Source organism: Aphelocoma coerulescens, chromosome 5 (genome assembly GCF_041296385.1).
Source record: "Aphelocoma coerulescens isolate FSJ_1873_10779 chromosome 5, UR_Acoe_1.0, whole genome shotgun sequence".
Classification (NCBI taxonomy): Eukaryota; Metazoa; Chordata; class Aves; order Passeriformes; family Corvidae; genus Aphelocoma; species Aphelocoma coerulescens.
The window spans coordinates 28,125,655-28,151,704 of record NC_091019.1 but is presented as its reverse complement, the minus strand read 5'-3'; the positions used below and the strand labels follow the sequence as shown (position 1 = coordinate 28,151,704).

Here is a 26,050-nt window from a genome sequence, read left to right as displayed (position 1 = left end):
CAGCTCTCTCTCGTTTCCGGCGCTGGGACAGGTGGCTGCAGGCCCCGTGCAGGGGCCAGCAGGCCCGACCAGGCCCTGCTTGGGCCAGGCCGGGCCGGGCCACGGCCAGCCTGGAGCCATGGGCCTGTTCCAGCCATGGAACCCCCCCCCACTGCCTTGCCGTGGGCAGCCGGAGCGGCTCGGAACCCCCCCTCCACTGCGGCCGAGATTCAGCAAAGCGGCACCTCTGTCCGGCAGAGGTCAGTGACCAACAGCGATAAGCCACATTCCAGCTGCAAGGCCGAGGTGAGATTAACCCTTTTATTGCTGTGAAGAGCTGAAAACCTGAGGGAAGAGAGAGAGGAGATGCTTAAAGCTGAAAGTCTGTTGTGAAGCTATGATATATCAGAGTATCCTGTTGTAATTTCATGAAGATATGGGGGGTGGAGTGTTCAACTCATAAGCAGAAGCACCTGCGCTGAGATAGGCAGATGCTGACGCAGCTGTAATTTCATGAGAAGTTTGGACAGAGAGAGATGAACCAGATGAACCAGATGAGGACTTTTGCTCCAAAGAGGAAAGGAGAAAAACCTCAATTCCTAGAGATGCTTCCAGAGATAGTCTTAAAGATGAAGATGACCCTTTGCTCCCAGGGAAGGAGAAGGGCCTCTGTTTTTTTGTTTCTGAACAGCTCAACCTTAAAATTGTACCCCAGAAAACTTTCAAGAGGGGACCCTCGAAAGCAGTTGCGGGAAAAGCTGCAAGTCGGGGGAAGGGACTCACATCGCAAGCAGAGAGACTCCTCTTCCTAAATGGACTGAACAATATTTGGAAGTGGGTGGCTGTCTCGGTGTGATACTGTTTTCATAGCATGAGCAAAAAGAGACTTCTCTTTCTAAATGGACTGAACCAGGTTATTATGGAAGTGGTAAACAGACTGAACATCTTAAGGGTTGTCTTTACATTGTCAGTGGGAGACGGGAGGAAGGTGGGGGGAGGAGGAGAGTTCTAAAGGTGGTATAATTTTTTTCTTTTCTTCTTTTAGGTCTGTTAATAAACTTCTTTATATTCATTCAAGTTGGTGCCTGCTTTGCATTTCTCCTAATTCTTATCTCACAGAAGATAAACAGTAATGAGTATTTTAGACCAAACCACTACACTAAATTGGTGTTTCCGCCCGGTTACAAACCCAACCCGCGACAATTACTTAACCTGTTCCTACAAGAAGCCTAAGGTGTCTTTGATTGATAAACAGTACGGAACCAGAAAGCAGTCCTGTGCTGACAACAGGCTCAAGCAAGAGGGCTAGGCAGCACACACACTTACTCAAAATCTTCAAATTCCAGATCATTTCCCTCCACAGATGGGCTTGAGTTCTCTGAAGTGGAAGCAGACGAGGAGGAAGAGCGGAGACGGTTTTGCTGATACCGCATAGAGCGCTGTCGAATACTGTCCCTCCGGGAAAGATACTGGATCATCCTCTGAGCATAATATGCAGCAGGAGACAACCTGAGCAAGAAAAAGATACATAAATATTCATTATATAAGTATAGAATGACAGCCAGTCCTTTTTTTCCTTTTGAACTCCAAGTGCCAGGGCAGTAACATCACAAAACGGACTGCTTGCATTTTATCCGTGAGATAGAGTAAATAAAGAAAGCAAGAAGAAGTAATTTTCCCTTTATACACTATACTCCCACATGATCCCCTTTGCAAACAGAAGCACCACACAAGTACCTACAGACAAAAAGCTAGCTCATCCACAGCAGAGAAATTGGCTTCTCAGGACTCTCTGGAGCTCCTGATTCATTTATTACCAGTTCACTCAAGTAAGCCCATCAAGCACCACTTCTAAGAACCAAGCCCAGTCCTATTGTGAACTCTGCCTGCAATGCCAAACAGCAGCACCATTCAAATAAACATTGAAGGAAGGCCCTGTTGTTTTGATGGTACTTACGGAGTACCACGGAATATCAAGCAGGAGAAAAAAAGGTTTCACAGCTTTAATTACTTTGCAATCTAAATGATAGGGATTTTATATAGTGGCAATTTCATCAGATCCACTAGATATATGTTAAGTGGAGCTTTAAAAGCCTTGCATCCCACCTGAAAGGAAACCTTTCCTCTGTAATTAACTCTTAATTCTCTCTCATGCATAACCTAGCATTTGTTTGCATGAGCTATCACACACCAGTATTACTCCCTTGAGACAGGTAAACACATACTCTTTTCCTACCCTGTGCATATCCACAGCTCCTCGCACATGCTTTCTGTGACACAGTTACTCAGTGTTAAAATCCAGACACCTCAGATGCTTCATTTATCATTTCATTAGCCTTATTTGGTTAGATGTGAATTTTAATTTGGGGGGAGGACAAGTTCAGGAGACAGACTACACATTCAGGGGTGTAAAAACTTAAGCCAATAAGCATCAAAAGGGTAAGAGGAATGACACACTCAGCTTGATTCCTCCAGAATGTTTTATGCACTGTTTAATGAGTTGAAGCTGTTAATGCTTACATAAAAAAGAAGGCTTTGCTGGACTAACACATCACTTCTCTCTACTCCCCATAAGACTTAATAGGCCAAGTACAAAAAAGCAAGGTATCACAGATGTGCATTCATAAATGAGGGGCTGTTCTCTTCTCTGGGCTTTTCCATAAGCCAAAGCCTTTGTGCATGCCTAAAAATAAATCTACAGCATAATATGTACCGAGAGAAAAAAGAGGAACATGGACAAGGCAAACACTGGAAAACACAAACAGTGGTCTCAGCAGTCCAGCAGTGTAACCACTTGTGAAACTTTTCTTTTTCCTAGTATCACACCTAGGGAGAATATTACAGAAGAATATGAAGAATGAGTTTAGCAGTCCTCTAAAATTATGCAGGACACGAGAAGAAAAAACCTGGTGATGCTTGTTAGAAGAAAGAGTAGGCAATAAAGAGTGGCCATAACCAATGACAAGATGCCAGATTCAGCTTCCTGACAGCACATGGTGTGTACACTGGATAGACTGTGAAAAAGGTCTCAAAAGAGAACACAAGAAGCTTAAGCCTGATACACAAAGGTGTAAATCTAACTGCTTAGATTTTTTTCTAGAGATATATCCAACGAACACCCTGTGATGCCTTATATATGCAGCCTGGGAGCATACATAACTCTTACTGAGTATTTATATTTAAAAAACATTACTATAGGTGTTCTTTGATGACAGCTTTATTTGATTCTTCTGCATATTATTTTCTGAGCTCAGTACATATTGAAACTGTGGAGAATGACAGAACAGCCAAGCTGACTTTAGAGAAGTTCAGCAAGGCCACTGAGAAATACCACTGCAGTCTACATCAGACTATTCTTTCTAAATCTGAGGGAACTTCAAAAAATATTCTCCCTGCCTCACTGCTGACCTGGGTTATTCAAATATAGCACCACTACAGACAGTAAATGCAGGAACAAAACTAACACATACACACGCTCTCAAAAATAAATTTTTCAGATCATGTAGTTTATGTAGTCTTTAAAAACATACTCCATTGGAGAGAGCTTGGTCTTAAGGAGGTATATATTTTTAATATATATTTAAAACACATAAACACACTAAGACATATACAGATGTTTATTTATAGATATAGATGTGTTTATTTCACCTTTGTTTCACTTCTCCACCTTGTCATTTAACTTCTCAAAGACACACGTTTACATTTGGAACTTACAATGCTACAAAAAACCCTTCAAAATGCAGTAACACTCCTTTTAATCACTTTTCAAATTTCTAACAAGTTAAAGGGACAGTTAAAAATATCCTTCTAGCCCAGCACACCAGTAAGGTTTATGGAGGAAGACTCTAATCCTATCCCACTCAAACTTCCAGCTGGTACTGTTTATGCATCTATGAATCTCATCCTCTGAAAAGGACAGTGATATTTACTGGAACTCTCTTAGAAGAGTTTCAAAACTGGACTTTTCTTCCAAAGCTCCTTATAAACTCAAGCCACTGTAGCTTCTACCACAGTCTAAAAACCACTTGAACTGTCACATGAAGAGCACTGTATCAGTTCTAAAATGGCTTCAAGTAGAAAAATATTTTTGACAATGCTCCTTATGCTAGGAAATGTCTCAGGCACTGATCCCTTTTCATACATTTTATTGAACTTCATCATAGCAGACATCTGGCAAAAAAAAGAATTCAGATACCTAGGCAGGCCCTCCTTTTCTTTTTTAAAAGACAGCTCCCAGAGAGCTGGAATCAGTTCTTAAAATCTCTGCTCTATCAATCTGCTTGCTTTGGACAAGGCATTCCAGAAACAACGAATGGTGCACTTCCAGCAATATAGCAGCTTTTGGTACTCATAAATTAACCTGAATGCAGCAAGAGCTTTAAATGAATATTTGTAGAATATAATTTTCATCTTTCCAGGTAAATCAATCCCTTTACCTGTGATTTAACCAACTGCCATTTAGAAGCTTTTACATTTATCAGTAGTTCTGATATGCAGTTGCCAAGACCTTCAGCAGTCACGGCAGCACACTCCACCATACTTTCACTTCAATACAATTTTGTTTACATCATTCCTAACCTTTGAATTATCTTTACAAAGCAACTTTCTTCATGATAAACGGAAAAAAAAACAATATAAAATTTCACCTCTACAAGGCTTTATCTACAGAGACAGTTAGCATGGAATTATTTACCAATTATGCCATCTGGCCAGTTTGCAACACAGCCTTTTATTTCAGAACTTGTACTTAAGAGTGTCATCTGTATAAAAATGCAGATTTTGTTGTTAACGATGAAGAAAATAACAAGATAACCCCTCCCCCCACAAACTCACAAAACAACAACCCTCGTTCAGCAACTCAAGATTTAATTTTCAGTGGTATTCCTGGACTCTTCCTTATGATAAATCCTAGTAGCCTTCAATTCACACAGCTATGCAAGAGATTCCCCAAAAGGCTAAATCAGATATATTTTACTCTTACTGAGTTTCTTCAGTCATAGCTTTGCTAAACCCATCTAAAGAAAGCTTATTTGTCACGGTTTATTCTTTGAAAGTTTCCAAAGCTGCTTACTGTTCACGATTCTATCATTTCTTCTGACAGAGTCTTTGGGTCGCAGTATCCCATCTGTTGCTTTCTTAATACACTAAATAGAAACTGCAAAGATCATTTCTTTCCATTTTTGATAACTGCCACATTTGCTTTTTCTAGTCCTCTGAAACACTCCCACCTCTTTTGAAGATTAAGCAGCACTACAGGTGTTTCTATGTCTAATGTCAATGATTCATGACTCTTCAAAAATAATTGTCAGTATTTTGTTCTTAGTTAAGTATACATAACCTTCTGGCTATGCTCTCTTTTGTATGGATACATTTATGGAGACAATTCAAGCTTCCAAGCACGTTGCCTGCTCACACCAGCTCCTAACTGCCTTTACTGCATTCCTTCTTTCTCCTGAAGAGATTATTTGTTTTTTAATTCATTTTTATTCAAAAGAGATTTTTAATATATTGCTGTATCTCATTTACTGTTGGATCTGTTTGCCACCTAGTGTTCTCCATCCCGAACGATTTCAGGAATTCTTATGTGTTTGCTTCAACAGTAACTCCTTCCTGTTTTCCTCATTTCCCCCCAGACTTAATAGCATCTGCTCACTTGTTTTGCTCTCTGTCCCCATGGCAAGTCATTAAGAAGGAGATAAGCCCAATATTAGAACCAATGCCACAGGATTCAGTCTGTTATACTGAAGTTATGCTCTTGCACATGGAACTTAAAACTTAAATGCCTTTAGACTGCATTTAGATCTTACCTGGCTGGATCTGGGTAGATTGGATGTTCCCGGGATCCTGCTCCATCATAGCGAGATAATGAAATGAGGGAAGACTCCAGCAACCTCCTAGAAAGGAAAAACAAATTACAACGTCAAAGATCATTCAGGAACATCCCTCCTATATACGATCTACTTTCTTAAACCTCTTAAGACTATTTCTGTCATTTGAGAAGAGAATTCTGCAACATACTGAACCACTCACTGATGGCATAAGTGTTTTCACCACACAGCTATTCAAAGTTTTATATTCTCACGGCACAGGAGAAAGAACACCTCAAGTAAGGAAGAAGAGTGGTCCCATATCTGCTTCCAATTTCCAAGAGAAAAATGTAGATGTCACTTCTCTGGAGAAAACCCATCCCAATTTGTCAGGTCCATAAACACTATCACTGCATTGGCCATCTGCCAAATTCTTACCTGCTCAAAGATGGCTACACATGGAATGGGCCAGGGAGCAGAGGACAAAGAACACACATTAGCATGTGGACTTTAAGGGCACCACTGGTGTCTATTTACAGTAAGATCTTGAATCTTAGTCTCAAGGCTCTGAAAGAGAGGTTTTCAGCTACAAAAAAAAAAATGTTCTTTTCCTCTGTATTTTAATCAGGGAGAGATACCAAATATTCACTCAAGAAGTAAATGTATGCAAATGCAGCCAGACAGCCTGAATATATGAGAAGTGAGACTGAGTCATGAAGGCAGCAGATTCAAAAGTATATAGCAGGAACATGTCCTCAACCCTAGCTTCTACAGCATTTCTGTCTAGCTTCTCTTATAAACCAGAGGACAGCACTGTTTCAAGACTGACTCATTGCCTGTTGGAGTCATTAGATTAACACAAGAGAGATGACTTGGGGCAGGCACAGAAAGTGGAAAAACCAACTCTCAAAGTTTTTAAGATTGCTGAGTTCCCTTTCAAATCCTTTTACCTCAGAACTTCTGCTAAATTTTGTTTTCCAGATGAAAATAGTGGTGGTTTGAAAGTCAAAGAGGTCCAACACCACATCTGTTCTAGTCACTCACACACACAGCTGTTGAGAAAGATTTGAATCCTTCAGTCTTAGCCCCACACCCATAATAATCAGTTAGCCTTTGCAACTCAGGACAGCAAGGATCAACACAGGAAGCAGGAAGAAGGACCAGATAAAATCCACACCCAACTTCCCATTTCTAGCCACATAAAGACAGTAGAATTGCAAATGAGACATCTTTTTTCCTAGCAGCAGCCCACCCATCAGGATATAAAGAAAAATTTTTACTGTCTTCCAGCAATTAAAAAAAAAATGCACTTCCTTTTAACATTACAGATCTGGAATACAGAAAACAGCGAGAGATTGCTTCAGTTTCCCAGCTGGAAAGGTGTGTGTCAGCTTGAGAAACTCAGTACTTGCTGCAAGGCACTGGGACCATAGACAAAACAAGAAATCCTGTTCTTTCTAGCACAAAGTTGTTTGGCAACCATTTGTCTTATTCAAGAACAATTATTAAATCTCTTAAACTTTGAGATTAATTAATTCCCCTGGTTCCTGGGTTACTGAGTCAAAAGCTCTAACCTTCAATACTGCTGGATATTATGAATCCCTTGGCTACCCAAAAAGTCGTTATACTTCAATCCTGCTTTACCAAACCCTTCCTTCTGCTCCAACTATGTATCAATATGTACAAAAAACAGCCAAACCAGAATGAACAGTGCTACAGCCTTATGAGGTATACCTGAAGTCCCATACCTGTGAGGTACACAGGTATACCTAGTACTTGCATCACATATAAACTGCTTTAATTCCCTCTAGGGAAAGGTAGACAGATTAAAACCAGCAGAAAGGATATTCTACCTGCTTAGGCAGATGGCCCTTTCTAAACCACTGGGTCAGAGTTCAGAGACTAGGTTACTGCCACTGCAATACCAACATGCTTTTTAGAAATCTGCTTTTCAAAGCTGCTTGTGCAGAGTGCACCAAAAACAGCACTTGCGAGCAACCTGAATATGCCAAGGCTGCCACCCTACTGGAACATCCTGCCTGATCACTGGACTTAATCAAGGAGAAAGAGCTTCCAGAACATGCAGATTCTGGCAGGGTCACAACCCTAGAAACAGCAGCTGCCTCCTGATGTGAGCAATGCCTATGGTGTTCCAATAATGTGCACACAAATGATCACCAAACTCATTCCTATCAAAAGTCCTGGTGCCTACACATCCCACCCTCTTTCCCAGCCTTTCAGCCTCTGTCCACTACCTGACACAGTAAAATCAAAGCCACAAGGGAAGATGACCAGTACATGCTGCACAGCCTAGCAAACCCTGTTAGAAAGAAGTCTCCTGGTATTCTCCACCCATATTTGTCTTCTTACCTTTGGAAAAACTGGCCTAAGATGATCATTGACTTTGACCTTCAGAAAGCATCCAGTAGCTATACTGAAAGAAATCAAAATCTATGCTAAGCAGAGGACACCACAAGGGTGCAGGAGCAGAGCACACATCATTGTAACTTGGTATGGGTCAGCAAAGAGACCCTCTGCTTGGCTTGGGAACAGCACTTTCGGGAATCCATTGCTCTCACCACTACACTGCAACAGATCCTTGAAATAAATATTTGAAGAGTCTTGCTATAGCAGGTAGTTGGCAGCTCAGATGAGACCTGGTATGGGTCACTCTAGTAACCAACAGTTACCTGAGCCACAGGATGGCCAAGTGTCCAGGTAAAGAGACTTCCTCTGGGCTTCAACAGCCCTGTGACACCACCTGAACAGCCTGCAATTCCATCCCATGCAGCAACAGAAGCTGCTGCAGCAGGAACATCTCCTTCACCAGAAAGGCTCCCATGGAAGACCAGTGGTTACAGGGTTGATAGGAACAGGATGGCAAACATTCTGTTAAATGCATTCCCCAGAATCCTCTCTGAGCTTTCACTGTCCAAGCTGAATGGTCTCAGTTAAGGTGGCCTTTCCAGTAGAGCCTTCCAAGCCTGCCAAGACCAAATCCAGCTCCTGCACTACCTCACAATGAGGCACACAAGCCACATACTAGGGCCACATTCAGATCATGTGGACAAAGATAATTAATTCAGTTAACAGTAACTGCTAAAAGCTAGAGCTGATTTTAAGTCTGATTAGTAGATCTTAATTATCCTACAACTGTGCCCTCTCAGATCACAGAGCAATCAACAGAGGGATACAAATACACACAACAGGCAAAAAATCCAAAACAAGGCAACAAGCAACCTCATGTGATCCAGACACACCATCTCTGTGCTTAATGCTCCAGAGAAAAACAATATCTGTACTGAGGCAGAGTACTAAGCACAAATAAAATCCATTTTTAACTAACTCATTCTAGACTTAGCCCTTGAGACCCAAAGTTACAAATCCAAATGCATTTAGTACTGACAAATGGGTTCAATAACAGATACACTGCTATAATCATCAAAGTGTCTCATCTGTGTCACTAGTAGTATAACCTACTGTCCCTCAGGAAGGGGCAGATAAATACTCTTAAAGTACGTCATGCTGCATTCTGCCAAGTCTTAGGTGTCACACCCGTAACTTCTGGCACCAGAAATCCTAAAAGAGACACAGACTATTTGTTTTCAGTAAACCCGAAGTGTAAGGCAGTCCAACACCCTACCACAGTAAATGTAAGGTTGGGAGCAATGCTGCTAAGGAGGACAAACATAATCCATGGATGAATAGAAGCAGCTCTGTTACACTAAACTGCTAGCCACTAAACATTTAAGTTTCCAACAGAGAAGCATGAAAAGAGAGAACAGAAATGCATATTGCTTGCATCTCCTTTTGAAACATTTCAGTAGATCACGCTTGACTCCCGAATCCTTTCTGCAGCTTACAGCAACCTCCTCCTCTCCCACATCCCCCATTTTTGCTATCCAGATATATAACAGGCTAACACTAGGCTCTATGGAAGCAATTGCTCCACTATCTCTGTCTAGACAATATGAAATTGTCACAAATGACATCTAAAGTACAATTAGTAGAGAAACTGCAATTTCTACTCTCTTCCCCCGCTCACCGGGAAAAAAAAAAAATCACACATTATCATCCTCCAGGTTGTCAGTCACTCCTGCAAAGGATGAAGATTAACTCTGCTCACTCTGAGAGATGCTTCTATCCCAGCTTGCTAAATTAGGAGGAGGGGGATTGTAGTTTTTGTTGGGTTTATTTTTTTTATTAAAACTACTATAAGATATAAATTGCCTCTGTTTAGCAGCACTGAGATCTCAACTCTCTGACTGAGATCAGGCTCCTTTTCTGTCAGACATCAACAGCTCTGGAACTGCTGCTCTATACTTCCTCTGTTAACTCAGGTCTGCAGCAATCGCTAGCAAGGGGGCAAAGGAAGCAGACTCCAAGTTACACGACACTTCTAGAGAGGGGAGAGAGAAGGAACACACGCATACAGGACACTACAAGCAGAAAAGGGAGATTTTTCAGGAATGAAGCTGAATGCCAGAAGCTGCAGTTCGAGGGGAAAAAAGTCATGAAGCCATCTTCTCACAGCACATCAGCCATTGGGCTATACCCCCATTCTCCCTACAGGGGTGAGGATCACCACCAAAGCCTTTTGGGACAGAGATTCATCTCAGCAGGCTTTGAGAAGATACTTAACTGCAGCAAATTTAACTTTTCAGTAACAGTTTCTAAGGATACGCAATCCGTACACCACATCTTCGATTTGCTGTCACAGCAGGTGCATTACTGAGTAATGCTACTCCAAGCCATACTGAGGGACGGGTTTTCCTCCCCACCCAAAAGGGAGGTGTTAACAAACAGCACTGAGGCTCAGTTTCCTTAGAATCAAAAGGGTGTTCAGTCAGCTGCCATCCTCCTAAGCTGCTCTTCACCAACAACCAGGGCAAACCAGTAAAATGAAGCACTCTAAGGACAGCAATCACACCTACTCCTCCCCTACTCCCAGCCTTCAGCTATGAGGAAAACTTAAAACAGCAGTTCCTAGTTATCCTTTGAAGCAAAAGTATATTGACGACTCTTGGAAGCCTCTGACTTTCCTCCCCTGGTTTTGTGTCTTCCCTGAGAAGACTTCTATTTCGTATACTGCCCATTCAGAGGTGAAAATTATCACACTACATATTACATCCCTTTTTCAGCCCTCCAATTTACAGCCAGCACTCAGTTCCCCCAAGCGCTCATCCCTGTGAATGTGCTCCTGTGGTTTCCCACAAGAAAGTAAAGAATAGCAACAGTTTAAAACTAGATTCCCTTCAATCATCTTCCTCTTACAGCCAGGCAATGTATGTCCTAAAGATAACAAGAAAACTGAAGCATGAAAACAGCAGAATGTTCTTCAGCTGTCCAGTAACACCAATACCCTCCCTCAAACCTTGAATTCAATTATTAACTGTTAACAAACCAAATTCATTCTTGGAGATCAATTATAGCCTTGATAGAGCACTAAAAAACTATTTTAAATAAAAATCTCACTGGCTTGGTTATTTTTCCCTTCCCTTTTCTCAGAAGAACAGGAAAAAATTATTTCAGACATCTGCATTGTGTTGCCTACTTTCAAAAAGCAAACTGAAATCACGTAAGCAGAAACCATCAAGCATTTTGTTCCATAGCTTCATTTTCCATAAAAGTTTTGTAGTCCTTCTCAAACAGAAAAACACTATTGCTCTTCACCAGTTTCATATTGAAGCTTAAAATAAAAAAGCAATCAGTATGCAGTTCTAAAGATTGCCTGAAAAAATTATTTCTAAAATTAAGTTCTTAACATAATCTGCTCTGATACCTCAAAGCTAACATTTCTAGACTGTTTCAGCTTTCACATGGTTATGGTTAGACATATTTAGCCTGGCATCAAGACTGGATTAGGACAGGTCAGAAACAGAGATTAGGAGAGAAAAAATAGTCAAACAAAAGGATCAAGCTTTTCTTAAGATAGTTCTAACCATCTACAAGAGATAAATAACCTGAAAATAATCACTACTCATTAAAACCTCAACAGTCACTTTTACAGTTCTGAGTTAGCTACTCCATCCCCTTGTTCACATCTGTGCCAAACAACTCATCCTCAGTGAGGAACAAGAGCTGGCAGCTGTCTTTCTTATGAGTATCTAAACCCTGTTAGGCATCCTTTTCATCACTTTTCTTAAGCTATTCCATACAACGAGCAACCTTTACAAGGAAATTTCCTTTCTTTAGGGAAAGCAAAGATACAATATGTGATCAGAGACAAGCTCCAAACACAGCTTTTGTAGAACACTTTGGCCTGTTTGTGGGAAAGAACTTGTGTTAATTCTGAAGGTGCAACAAGGGACAGAGAAGACATCCTTCCCAGTTGCAGGTGCAGAGTTGTCAGAGGAGCAGATCCGATATAAGGCAGAAGTTATCACAGAAAGTGATTTTTTCCCCTTCACTGATTCTGGGCAAGAATCCTGTAGAAAACAAACTGTAAGGATTTCTCAGTCAGAAAAGAGACAGCACATAAGGTCTTCAGCCAAGATGGGAAGCAGTGCAGAGAAAAAGAGCACAATTACATGAAACAAAGAAGTGTAGGTAAGAGTTTGAACAGCAGAAATAAGCACTGGGAATTGAGTTCTCTTAATTACAAGGTGGGGAGTAGAGTTTCAAGGAAAACATGGTTAACCCTTTAAACTTACTTCAATTTAACTAGAAAGTAATACCAGATAATGAATTGTGCTATTACTGCACATTTACTGCGCATTTACCACCTGATGCCACAGGAGCTACAGAGCAACTCTGGAGCTCATCACAGGGAAGGTGGGTGGCTTTACAGAAAGTGACAGATTCTTTTAAGAAGACCCAAAGCTGCACTGTTAATCTATTAGTTTACCTGCTAAAAAAGGCCATGCATCAGAACAGAAAATGAATGAACATTATGGAGAGGTCCTCATCATACAGCATCTGGGGAATGATTACTTCAACAAGCAAGAGGGAACACACATCCATGACAGGTATTAAAAGGGTCAAGACCAGCTACAGCAAGCAGCATTGATTAGTTTTGGCAATAACTCCAACATGAAAAGAACAACGAAAGATCTTGCACTTCCATTTTGCAGGGGCAAAGCTCGAGGGACAGGAGGGGAGAAGAAATTAAAATCAGTTCAAGCTACCACATGTGCTATATTGCTCTACAGTGGCAGTTTCACACCAGTGCTCAGGATGAGGCAGGCACCTGAGCAGAGCTGAAGACAGACGTCACATTTCTCCACCCAGACCCTTAACAACATGCCATTATACCAGAAATTCAGCTAGAGGGTATGGGTTTCTAGTTAGGGTAAGGTTTGAAAGCACGGTGAGAACATAGCTAACACACTGAACTCCTTCAGCCTGCAAAAAGCTTTACTCTTCTGAGGGCTCTTCTGCCTACCTTTGCCTGTATGTCTGCTTCAAATTCACCTTGTTCCGGGAGATCCCAACATCAGCGACTCTGTGGCCAGCAGAAATCTCTGCTTACCCACACACAGATCTGCGTCAGCTTCTGGGATAATTACATACGACTCATGTTTCTCCATAGGGAACTGAAGAGGAGGTGTCTTTCTTGAGGGGGCAGAAGCCATACCATAGGTTTCTAAGACTATGATAACAGAGGTCTCCTCACAAATCAAGCAATTCCTTTAAAATGCTCTTCTTCACGCTGGAGTAATGAAGAAAGTCTGGTCAACAGATGACTGGCAGGGTAGTTCAGTCATTTCGTCCCGCCTTCCCACTTCAGGAAGACAGGGGAATGATTTGATACTAATGCATTTCAAGCAGAAAAATGAGTCAGTTTCCTGGCAGATAATGAACCCTGTTTATTTACAGCCTTCAGTTTCAGCAGGTGCTCTCTCAAGAAGAGCAAGGGAGGAGGTCACTTACATCATCACACAAACAGCCATTTGGTGCAATCAGTTAAATATGTATGTGGAAAATGTTTAAAATGCATGTTAGCTATTCAACAGACCAGAACAGCTCAACTGGAGAAACCTAGAGTCACCACTATTTTGGTTACAGTTGTATTACTGAGTCAGATCACAGGTCTCCCTCTTTCCTCTTGCTCCAGGACCACAGATTAGATAATGCTGCCCTACTGCAACTTCTCCACCCCAGATTAAAAAGGAGCAAATAATTGGACAAGAGCACTTTGTCCCCAGACACACCATGCCACGAGAATTTCTAAAGAGCATAAAGAGTGAGTGCACACATGCAATATATGTAAAGTGAATGCATATCTAAAACTTAAGGGCTCGTATTACAATAAAAAGGCACACTACACTGCCAACATCTCCAGTTCTTCCCCACAGTGAAGAAAGCTACAGAGAGCTTTTAGATGAGCAAGCAGGCCTGAAACAGAAGGTCTGGGGGCCTGCCCAAAACTTGTTTCTTTGCAAAAACCAAAACCAAATTGAAACTTAGACACTGTTTTAACGTGACTTACCTGAAGCCAGACTACAAGCTCTAGAAATCACAGCTAGATAGTTTAAGCAAACCTCTATTAATCATAAGCTGAGCATCAGCCCCTAGACAGAATTCTACAATTACCTGAACTCAAGGCACATAGATTAAAAAAAAGAAACAGGAGCAACTCTACCTGGTCAAGTGAGCTTGTCTGGACATGCTGCCTACCCTGCAGCAGCTGGATCAGGTGGCTGCAGGGAAAATATGTGCAGACAGCAGAGGAGACAGACAGCCTAACAAAGGATGGCTTTCAAGAGAGGGAAGCTATTCACACTTCTTCCCTCGTTGTAGGAAAGTTGAGAACTGAATATGTTTTATGGTATCCTCAAATAGCTATCTGTTTGAAGTCAGCTGTCTTTAAACTTCTAAGCAATTTGTGTTTATTCAAGATCTTTGGTCTACAGTCACCTCATGCATGTATTCCTCAAAAAAACAAACAACCCCACAAAAAAACCTGCCCAAAACAACAACAACCAACATCCACCCACCCAAAAAACAATACCCCCCCCCCCACAACCCAGTTAAATAAACCATACACACACAGAGAAAACCACCACCAAAAAAACCCAAAACCCCACCCAAGTCTAGATCTCAACAGAAGCAAAAATAAAGGCCACTTTGGAAGCACATACCTCTTTCATTCTCACTAAAACATCACTTTAATCCAAATTCAGTAAGTTCCCTTGCTGCCACACTGCAGCAGGTGAAATTCCAGAACAGTTCCCACAGGAAAGACACTTGTAGGGAAAGAGGCTTCTGTTGCCTGAAGATTGCAGAGGAACAAACTTTACCCATTTCTTTTATAGGTGAACTCCTCACTGCTAGGCCTAGACTACTAAGAAAAGGGGTGGAAGAAGGGCAGCGGTTGAAATGGGAAAATACCATAAAGGTATTTGAGAAAGCAGAGTTATTTCAATACCTGCCTAGTTTGTAAGTCAAGCTGCTACAAGAGGAACATGGAGAAAAGAATCTCTTTTAGTCTGCTACAGTCATTGCTGTATATTTAAATTCAGACCAAGAAAAAGCAGCTTGCGCCTTGCTGCAAGTTTGGCGAAGGCTGCAGATACATGTCCAGCTTTCCAAAGCACTGGGGGGAAACTCGGCAGCAGGGAGTGACCTCTATTAGTTACTGCAAGAATGAAAGCACCAGGCATCACTTTTCTCGCCCACCAACTCTCAGTGAAGAAGAATAGAGCTCTAGCAACCTTACATTAGTCTTAAATCAGGAAACTACCAAAGGCAGGGAAGGAATATTTGTGCAAGAAAACAGGCACTTCTTTCACTTGTTCTTCTGCATAACTAGCAGCATACTAAAGAGCTCAAACTTCTAGAACTTCAGGAAAACAGTCTTTCCTGCCCACACAGAGACAGCAGGCTCGGTCTGGAAAAAAAAACACAAAGCGGGAAGGTGACAGTAATAACCTCAGAGCTCATAGGCATTAACTGACCATTTAGGTATCATGGCAACCTCTCCTATAGTTCAGGCTATGTTTTTATGTCAGTCTCATGATAAAACTAATTTGTATTTTTCAGTTTTAGTAAAAGCCAAACAAATAATATTCACCAAGTTAGTCCACAGCTTGCACATCTCACATATAAACACTGCTAATTATCATGTCTAAATGCTCATGTCACTCTCAGACTATCATTTCACTTTATGTTTGCAACAGACAAATTAGGTCTTTGTTCACTCTTGTGCCCTGGTTAACATTTACAGAAATCATTCCCATACCCCACAGTTCTGGCTTTCTTTCTACCCTCAAGCACGTCTTCCCAAGCACAAACCCAAACCTCTTGTCTCTGCTTGCAAATCCATTTATAACTTCTGTTTACCCCAGCACTCCCACTGACTGCTGAGATATTACTTATCTCTATCGCCACCATTTTCAAGAATTGTAACAAAGCATCTTTGGAATTATTTCTTACCAAGCCTGAAAACAGCACAGCATAAACTCTTCCAAAACTATCACAGTGCACATAGAGGCTCCAAGACTTGTCAGAAAAAATCTTTCCTTCCACAGTACCGGTAAGGTCTACACACCATAACTTTAAACAAAATACTGAGCCCAAACTACAAATGCCAGGCCACAAGGTTAGCAAGGTTTCCACCAGTAACGGGTCTGAACAAAAACAGTCAGGAAAATTATGTTGGGTAGGTCTATTCAGATTTAGCACCGGCCACATTCCCACTGATGTGCAGTCTGAGCAGCCAGCACCAGATACTGCTGCCTCTTCTCCACAGCTCAGGTGTGCCCCTCTCCTGCTCAAGCCTCCCTTTCTCTGTGAACTCAACACCACAATATATATTAAACACTTGAATAAGCAAGCCACAACTGCTGCAAGTAATTAGGAAAACAGTAGTAACTACAGTGATTTTGCTAAATAAGGAATGGAACAAAAAAAGGCAGAATACACTAGGTGTGTATTCTTTTCTTCACCACAAAACACATTTTGTAGCTTTATATAAGGTAATTCCCTCCCGCTTTAGTTCCTCTCCCCCAAATAGTAAAGTGAGTAGCACTATCCTCCTCTCTGATTTTGATGGTAAATGCCAGTCACAGAACTGTCTCTTCCTAGGCAACTCTGCATCCACAGCAGGGGACAAGGAAGTGCTCTCGTTGTTTAGTTTTTAAATCAAGGATATGAGTGACATACACCCTTTCATTCAGTGCTCTGCACAGTGAGAAAGCTACCAGAAGTCAAATACACGCAGAGATCCGATCAGCCTTGGTCATTTATGTCAGAAACCAGAGCTGTACATACGAAACTCAGGCTCCAGCACAAACTCAAGAACAAATGCTGCAGAAGTGACTGTACTCTTTTCCATTTAATATACAGCAATGACTACTGTTGGGCAGGAATGCAGGTGCTCCTACCCTGTCCATCTACTTTAACCATGGACTGGTCCCAGTTCGACCACAAGTCAGCACTGTATCTACAACTTAGAAGCAGAAGAGGCATCCCCTCAAGACCTTGAGCAAGCCATACCTATTTGCACTAGAAAAAAACCCACACCCAACACAAAAAGTCCCCAAACATATTCCTTGCCTTCTTATGGAAAAGCTCCAAAATTTAGGTAATAGCTCAAGGCATACTTGAAGAAGAAAACAAACAGAGCTGGGGGGGTGGGGGGGGGAAGGTGACTGCCCAGACTCCAAACAACACCTGCCAATCAATCCTCCAGAAAACAAGCTCCATATTACAAAAGTCATCCGAGGGGGTGAACAACCATTACCATGAAAACAAAACCTTTGACAAGGCAGACTACAAAGAAAGCTTTGCTCCAGGCTTGGTAGGCAATAAGCAAGAAGTCCAGACGAATTCTACAAAGTTGTCGAGGTCTTTTAGAGCTCTAACTCATGACCATTTACATATGAGAAAGACAAAATACCTGACTCACCTCAGATCCACATCTATCTCTTTCAAACCCTTAAAAAAAGCTAAAAGGATAAGCTCCTCCCTTGCTTGCACTCTGTATCAGAGCCATTTCCCGTCTGGATCCCTGCATTCACGCCTTTCTCCAAACACTGAAGAACTTGCAAATGTATGGTAACTACAGAGATAAGCTGCCGTTCAGGAGTGTGGAGGGTCCTCAAGCTACCCTTCATACAAGAACTCGGAAACTTTTGGGTTCTGAAAGGAGACAGAAAGGAGCAGAAGCAACATTACCCCCTTGTGGCAGCAAAGCAATATGGAAATGAGGTCTGAAAAATTCAAAGGGGAGCAGACTAGGTGTTATTCTTCATAGCTGATGTAAGAAGAGCTTTGTGTGGTCAGAAAGGCCATCAACACCGAAGAGAAACGAGATGAGCTGGAGTCACTGTACTATATGTAACTGGATTCACATCACATAGCAAGAACAAGGCAGGAGGGACCAGAGTCCTCAACTGAGACCTGACAAAATGAAAGACACAAATTTGTCCCTGGACCCTGTCAGATGGGTCCAGGGAAGCTGGTTTCACCTGTCACTTGTGCACAGTGCATCCAACAGACTAAAACACACCAAATGTGTGCCTTTTATACACTCACAAACAAAATAAAAGAGTTTATACAAGGGTCTCCAGACAAAAATTCGCTCACTCCTTTCTGCTTGTATGCATGACTAAAGTGTCACCCAGGATGGTTCAAAAGACTTCTCAGATTTTAAGATAACTTCAATAATGTATCTTGTCTGTCAAACTAAATAGGTGAGGCAAGGTGAAAACGTTATGCATTCATAAAATGCAGGCACGGAGTTACTCATACCACAGCCTACAGAATTTGACCTCTGGAATGAGTGCAGTGGAGCGGTTAAAGAAGTTCAACATAATTGCCAGACAAAGCTTCTTCGTGGAAGAATACGGATAATAAGCATTTCCTTGTGAAACTGAGTTTCATGCAAACCTGCCTGGCAATAGGACAGAGCACAGCTTTCATTTGCAATAATGGACTGAAATCTCTAGACACAATAAACAGGTAAACCATATCAAAATTGTCCCCTTCATGTATTATAAGAAGCTAAATCTATCGAGAACTATTTTCCTCTTCCTTCTTTTCCCCATCTATAAGAATTGTTTCACAGAGTAAGGTTTGAAATATGTTAACAGGGACACACGTCGCTACTTGCTCCTTGCATCCATTCCACAAATACTGTGGAACTCAAATACCAGAACTCAGAAACAAAAATCAATTTATAACCTAATTACTTTCCTTTTTTTTCCTAAAAACCCCACAGTAATTCTGTAAATGTCACTTGTGTCATACTGAAATAGCCAAAGAGAAAATCTGCATCAGTTTTATTAGTCAGCATTGCACTGTACCTGTAACTGATAAACTGATACATATTTCAGCAGAGATCACTGCTAGATTCTGTGTATCACTGTCTTAAGAAGGTGGCACCAGCTCCTCTCAAACAAGCAGCTGACTAGAAGAATCCTCTTTCATTCCCTGTTCAACTTTCCATTATCAACCTGAATTGGCCCACACGGCAACAATGGCTTAAAGTACTTAGAGGATCTTTTCCCACACTGAGATTACAGTATTAATACAATACTGCCTCAACCCATTTTTAAATTAACAGGTAGCTATTAAAAAATTAAACTAGCTATCATCTGTTGCTCAGTTATCCTTCCTTCATCCACCTCTTTCTAATAGCTTCTCATGACCAATTTTATGCAGCACATTTCACATGGCAACTTCAGAGATTTCTGAGATTCTTTTCGCTTTGATATTAAAAGTGAGGCAAAGACATCCACAGGGGAAAATTCCCTATTTTGAATTAATGAGATCAGCCTGGAGAACCTCCAAAAAGCTGAAGCTCAGTCTCACAAACTTTTGCTTAACACTGTCACAGGTTAGCAAGCATAGGTCCCAGAGGTGATATCCTTGCAAAGGGGTGCTTACTGCTTCCTCTATGACCTGATAGAACCTATCAGCTGGCCAGTTTGAATATGGACAATTCTTTAAGCCACATAAAGTTGTGACCGCCTCTGTGATCCACACTTAAGAACAGACAAACTCCCCCCCAAGCTCTCTCTCGTTTCCGGCGCTGGCACAGGTGGCTGCGGGCCCCGTGCAGGGGCCAGCGGGCCCGGCCAGGCCCTGCTTGGGCCAGGCCGGGCCGGGCCACGGCCATCCTGGAGCCATGGGCCTGTTCCAGCCATGGAACCCCCCCCACTGCCTTGCCGTGGGCAGCTGGAGCGGCCTGGCTCTCCCCCCTCTCCACTTAGATAAGAAAAATTCCAGCTGCAAGGCTGAGGTGAGATTAACCCTTTTATTGCTGTGAAGAGCTGAAAACCTGAGGGAAGAGAAAGAGGAGATGCTTAAAGCTGAAAGTCTGTTGTGAAGCTATGATATACCAGAGTATCCCATTGTAATTTCATGAAGATATGGGGGGTGGAGTGTTCAACTCGTAAGCAAAAGCACCTGCGCTGAGATAGGCAGATGCTGACACAGATGTAATTTCATGAGAAGTTTGGACAGGGAGAGATGGACCAGATGGGGACTTTTGCTCCAAATGGGAAAGGAGAAAACCTCAGTTCCTAGAGATGCTCCCAGAGATAGTCCTAACAATGAAGATGAGGAAGACCCTTTGCTCCCAGGGAAGGAGAAGGGCCTCTGTTTTTTGTTCCTGAACGGTTCAACCTTAAAACTGTACCCCAAAAAACTTCAAGAGGGGACCCTCGAAAGCAGTTGGGGGAAAAGCTGCAAGTCGGGGGAAGGGACTCACATGCAAGCAGAGAGACTCCTCTTCCTAAATGGACTGAACAATATTTGGAAGTGGGTGGCTGTCTTGGTGTGATACTGTTTTCATAGCACGAGCAAGAAGAGACTTCTCTTTCTAAATGGACTGAACAAGGTTATTATGGAAGTGGTAAACAGACTGAACATCTCAAGGGTTGTCTTTTTACATTATCAGCAGGAGAAGGGAGGAAGGTGGGGGGAGGAGGAGAGTTCTGAAGGTGGTATAATTTTTTTTTTTCCTTCTTTTAGGTCTGTTAATAAACTTCTTTATATTCTTTCAAGATTGGTGCCTGCTTTGCATTTCTCCTAATTCTTATCTCACAGAAGATAAACAGTAATGAGTATTTTGGACCAAACCACTACAATGTAGACCATAAACCTTCCCCAAATTCATGCCTCACCAGCACAACTTCAAGAAGCACACAGCTCAATGCCACACTGCTTTCAGGCTAAGCTGAATGAGACAGGACTGCTTGTATTGCTGAGGTTCCCAGTGACATGCTTCTCCTAACAGAGGGGCCAGAGCTGTTAGTTAGGAATAGTGTCATTACCTGCTTATTAATGCTTTTGTGATTAGTCCAGGATAATTAGCCGAGTACCATCAGAACGAGCAGAATTCTCTTCTTGCCCAGCTGACACAGTTGCATAAACAGAATTCAAAGAACAGCCTTCACTAAACTACCTTATTAACTTAATTGGCCCTCAGTGACAATGTTTTCCCAGAAAGCTACTTCTCAACCAGGAAGGCCATGTCAGGGAATGAATGGACATGGACAGCGAATGAGAACATACAGTTTTCACATACAATTTTTATCTTACATTTTTCAGCTAACCTTACAATACAGAGCTCAATTGCCCAATGAGGACATCTAATGGAGAGACAAAGAAGAACAGAATTATAAAACAGGTTATGAGCACATCTTGGATTGCAACACTAAGAATTAACCAGAGGCTGATAGGCACAAAATTACATTGATTGGAAGTGTGTCTGCAGTTACCACTTGTACCCTCAGGTTTGAAGGCTTATCCTCCCCCTTCTATTTCCTCAGCACTTTGAGCATTACATAGCTTATATCTCAGGACTCTTAGCCCCCATCTTTGCATGCTTCTGCAGCTCCAAAGGTTAACAGACGTTTTGGACTCTGCTGTGCAGAAGTGGTTCCAGCACTTCCCATTGCCCTAGGTCTGGGAGACATGAAGGCTTGGTGTGAGGATGTTCGTTCTGTGCAAAATTTAGGTAAGCGGGTGCTTGCTGACTTGTTAATAGATTCACAGGATATTCTGAGTTGGAAGGGACCCACAAGGATGATCAAGCCCAACTCTTGAGTAAATGGCCTGTATGGGGATTGAACCCACAGCCTTGGTGTTATTAGCACCATACTCTAACCCAACAGGGCTAATCTCATCTCCCACATTCTACAAAGAAAAATATAAACAGCTAATTAGAAAATGGCAGAAAATTATACCTGCAGGACATAGCTATCCTGCATGCAGGGTTCCTTTTAAGGGAAAAGATTTCATAAAGCCCCAAGCCCACCTGATGTGTTTAACAAGAAAGGAAATGAAGTTTTACTTCAAGGAAATTGCCACAAGCATTTAATACCAGACTGCCCACTGCTTCCAGCTTCTTACCTCAGAACTCTACAGATAACCTTAACTTCAGTTAGAAGGAAAGCAGAAGCCCCTGCCGTGCCTGTTCTTTTGAAAGGCCTGACAACAGAAGCAGGAGACTGGGAAAACAAGAGTCCCTAGAAGATTCTCAACAACCTCTGCCAGAAAGGTTTCACTAAAGGTTTCATCTTACAGGAATTCCTCTGGAATTAAGCTCATGCTTCAAACTACACACTCCAAATTAGAAGTCACAGCAAAAAGCACCCGTTTGCTCCTGGTTTATGACCGGGTAGGCAAGTAACCCTTCACCAAAGCTACAGCAACTGGAGCAGGCAGCAGCAACCACCATGGACGACAGGCAAAGTGACCCAGAGATTTAGTCATAGGACTGTAGCTGTTAGACTCCTGCAGGCTGGGGTGGATTGAATTATATGCCTCAGGGCATTTTTAAATTATACAGTTACCACAGAAAAGATCGTATCTACATATCTCACTACATCTCACTGTCCAAATATGTGCCAACTGCCTGACCAATAAGAAGGTTATTTGCCCCGTTACTTCTGCCACTACAGTGACTCATCCCAGAAAACAAGACACAGTGGAGATGACATTAAGTATGTACCACTATTTCAAAAGAAAGATAACTCAAGACTTACTCAAGTGTCATTTTAAAGCTAACTTTGTCAGCTCCTTCTCACTTTTATGCCTTTTAATAGGGGACAAGAGGATATCTGACTTAAATTAACAGTAGGTAAGTTCAGGCCCAAGCAGTACATACCATGTAATCAGCTTGAGACTCTCATTACGGCAGGCTATGAAAAAAAACTGGGGCAAGGATTTAGAAATAGATGAATAATTTTATGATCACCACCACTTATTTGCTATGCAACTACAGCAACAAGAAAGGCAGTCACTGTTCCAGCCTCAGCATAATCAGCTTATCTGCAGGACAGAGGAAAGAACTCCCTTTCCTCAGGCACTCCTGTGCGCAAACCCTTCTTCGTTAGTTACATCTGCATCCAACCTGGAAATTTTGCTTTTCTACAGCTCAAAGCATCTGTTTCAGAGAAACAGTTAAGACTGGACCTTTCCTCTGGTGAGAGCACAAACCACTTGACAGAGAAGATGTGAAACTGAAACCCAATATGGAAACCCTATCCCAAGTACCAATGTAGCTATATCATCCACACAAGCCAGTGAAGACACTTTCACACAAAGGAAAGATCTTTCCTGATGCAAGTTCAATTTAGCTTATCCTGTTTCTTGTAACATATCTGAAGCAGAAGAAAAATATCTTTCCCAAAAAAGAATAACCTTCTTAAAAAACAAGACAGCAAAGCCTAAAATTTTCAGTGATCAGCATGTCCCCAGCCATGTCCCCAACCAGCTCAGGTCAACAGGAGCCACTTTGAAAACTTACCTCTCTTATCAAGAGGAAACCAACTGCATATACCCAAACCACTGACACAGAGCTTTGACTTTTTTTCCCCTCTGGGCAACACTAAGAAAATTATTGTTAACCCTTTTAACAACTTACTCGTGACCAGTTTTCCACACCAGCCCTGGGCAGAGTCTCCATGCGTAGCACATGATGATAGGGTGTGTGATGGGGGGCACAAAGGACAGCATTAATGCATCCTGTGTTTTCACCCTTCTGCAGGGTCTGGCAAACACCAGGAGCACAGCTCACCCCAGAGATCTGCTGCAAGAGCCCATTCTTTTGCCTGTCTGTACTACCATTCAGAAGTCCAGTCTCTGCCCTTAAAAATCTTCAGAACCCATCTGCAGCATGACAAGGGCAGCTATAAACACATCAACACCAACACCTCTATTGTCATCTACACAAATAGCACACAACCATATGAGAAAAGGTTTTTAACTCTGTAAACATTGAAAAACCTCAGACTAGATGGGAAAGGTTTAAGAAAAAATAGAGGAGGAAGGGCAAGCATGTATCTTACCTCCTGAGTGAATCCTCCTCTGAGCTTTCCTCAGGCATTTCCTGGTTTAAGGCCTCCTGTGATACATTCCCAGGTCTGCTTGAAGCCGACTGGCTGTAAACTCTTTCCCAGTGCCCCGTCTCCTGGTTAAAGACCACTCCCACGGTCCTCTCCTCCTGCGGGGTGGAAGAGCTGCCCAGCTGCAGTCTGCTAGAGGCAGGAGCTCTGCCCTCGGTTCTCTCTGCAGGCTGCACCTGGCTGGTATTTGGAGGCACACCCTCAAATGTGCTTTGGACCTGCCCTGGTGTGTAGCTAGGCGTGCTTCTTTCCCAGCGCAGTGTGTCATTGTTAAAGGTCAGCAGGTTATGACAAGCACGACAGCGGTTCAGGTGACCCCGGGACAAATTGGAATTGTTTTCATTGCTTTGTGGAGTCTGCTGATGGGAGGGACCCGGTCGATCAGGCTCAATGTTGTTGTTGAGCATTTCTTGAGCCTGTTGCGACTGGCTGGGCTCCCCACCAATCCCCTGATCTAACTCCTGAAGCCGGTCATATTCCAGGAAGAATCGCCTCAAATCACAATGGAGCTCATTACGAATGCTGGCCGGATTGCTCGGGCCAGCACTACTACCACTGTTCACCTCAGCCCCTGGGGCCAGAAAGCCCCTCCCTTCTGTTGCAGAGGTATAGACTGATGCCTGGGAACCTCCCTCCTGCTGTCTGAGCACGGACAGCAAGCTCACGGAGGAGGCACTGGTCCTAGGAGGAGGCATGGCTTCCAGCTCGGACCGAGAGCTCATGTTCAGCACTGTCCTGGACCAGTCAGACCCACCCAAGCCTGAAGCCATCTCTCTCGCAGACTGTTGGTACCGGGACTGGTGGCCTGCCAAGGACCCGCTGAGGGACCGCCGTGTGGGGCCCAGGCTAAGGTTGCGCAGGGTGTTGCCAGCAGTGCTGCTCTGAACTGTGCTGAAAGCAGAGGGCCTGTTAAGTATCCCCTGCTCCTCCTGCGCTACGGATGCCTGCTCTGGGGGTTGATAAGGCTCTGTCTGCACAGAGGAGAAGGAAGTGCCAGTGGCCCCAGAAGACGTGGAGGGTGCGTTTTCCTGGTGTGGGAAGAGAGAAGAAGGAAGTCTTGCACTAGAGCATCGGCTGCAAAGGCACAACATCCCCAGGTGCTGGCAGCACTCTGCTGTGGGATAGCTGACTCGCTCCCGGAGCCTGTTATAGACAGATGCCCTTGTGTTCTCACTGGCTGGAGGCGGAGGTGGTGGTGGTGGAGGCGGTGGAGGGGATGGGGTAGCAGAGTCTTGAACACTGTTTTGCTCTCCCACCTGTATGCCAGAGGAGCGGGAGGACAACATGTGCAGGAAGTTGTGGAGGAGGGGTGTGCGCCTCACAGGCTGAGACGGAAGGATAGCGCGCTGACGATAATGAGGCATCTCTGTGCTGTCCACGGAGATTTCCACTTCCTCATCGCTCTGCAGAAAGAAACAGTCAAAGTTCAGGCACCCCAAGGCAAAATCCTATACCTCCAAATAAACTGCAGAAACTCAGCTACCAGCCCAGACTGATGAAAGGATGTGTTAAGTCCCTTCCTAAAGGCCTTGACTTGGAGGAAACCAGATGAGATGATTTCCAAGTTCATTTTAATGGATCTAGACAACCTCCTCCTACAGCCCAGTGAGCTTTCACAATACACTCTTCATACAAACAGAAGTATCAGCATCTGAGGGTCAACAGCTGAGGGGAGAATTGTTAATACCTCAAATAGCTTCAAATCCAAAAGAACATCACAACAGAACTGAAAGAGCAGGACCATTGGGATGTTTGTCCCACCACTAGTCAGACAGAGGGCAAAACAAACACATTTTGGAAAGCACTTTATTAGCCAGGCACATAACACAAGAACATTGATGTGACCAATCAAAGTGAGACACAACTCAGCTTAAGAAGACTTCAGGTTTTCAGAAAAGCACGAGGCTGCTTAGAAACAGACTAGGGCTAAAGTACATACATACAAAGAGTATCTTGTAATTA

General features: G+C 42.8%; 1 protein-coding gene across 5 annotated transcripts in view; it reads right to left on the bottom strand.

The window, feature by feature from the left end:
• The window catches only part of AMBRA1 (autophagy and beclin 1 regulator 1), a 131,462-nt gene that overhangs the window by 91,394 nt on the left and 14,018 nt on the right, over window positions 1-26,050 (bottom strand). For 3 of the 5 annotated variants that reach the window (XM_069017316.1, XM_069017313.1, XM_069017314.1), the window contains exons 7-9: window positions 24,032-25,491; window positions 5,787-5,873; window positions 1,306-1,488 (exon numbers count right to left, since the gene is read on the bottom strand). In XM_069017316.1, the coding sequence (XP_068873417.1) occupies window positions 1,306-1,488; window positions 5,787-5,873; window positions 24,032-25,491 (1,730 nt within the window). The remainder of the gene's footprint in view (window positions 1-1,305; window positions 1,489-5,786; window positions 5,874-24,031; window positions 25,492-26,050) is intronic. The other 2 variants (XM_069017315.1, XM_069017317.1) reach the window with 2 other exon arrangements.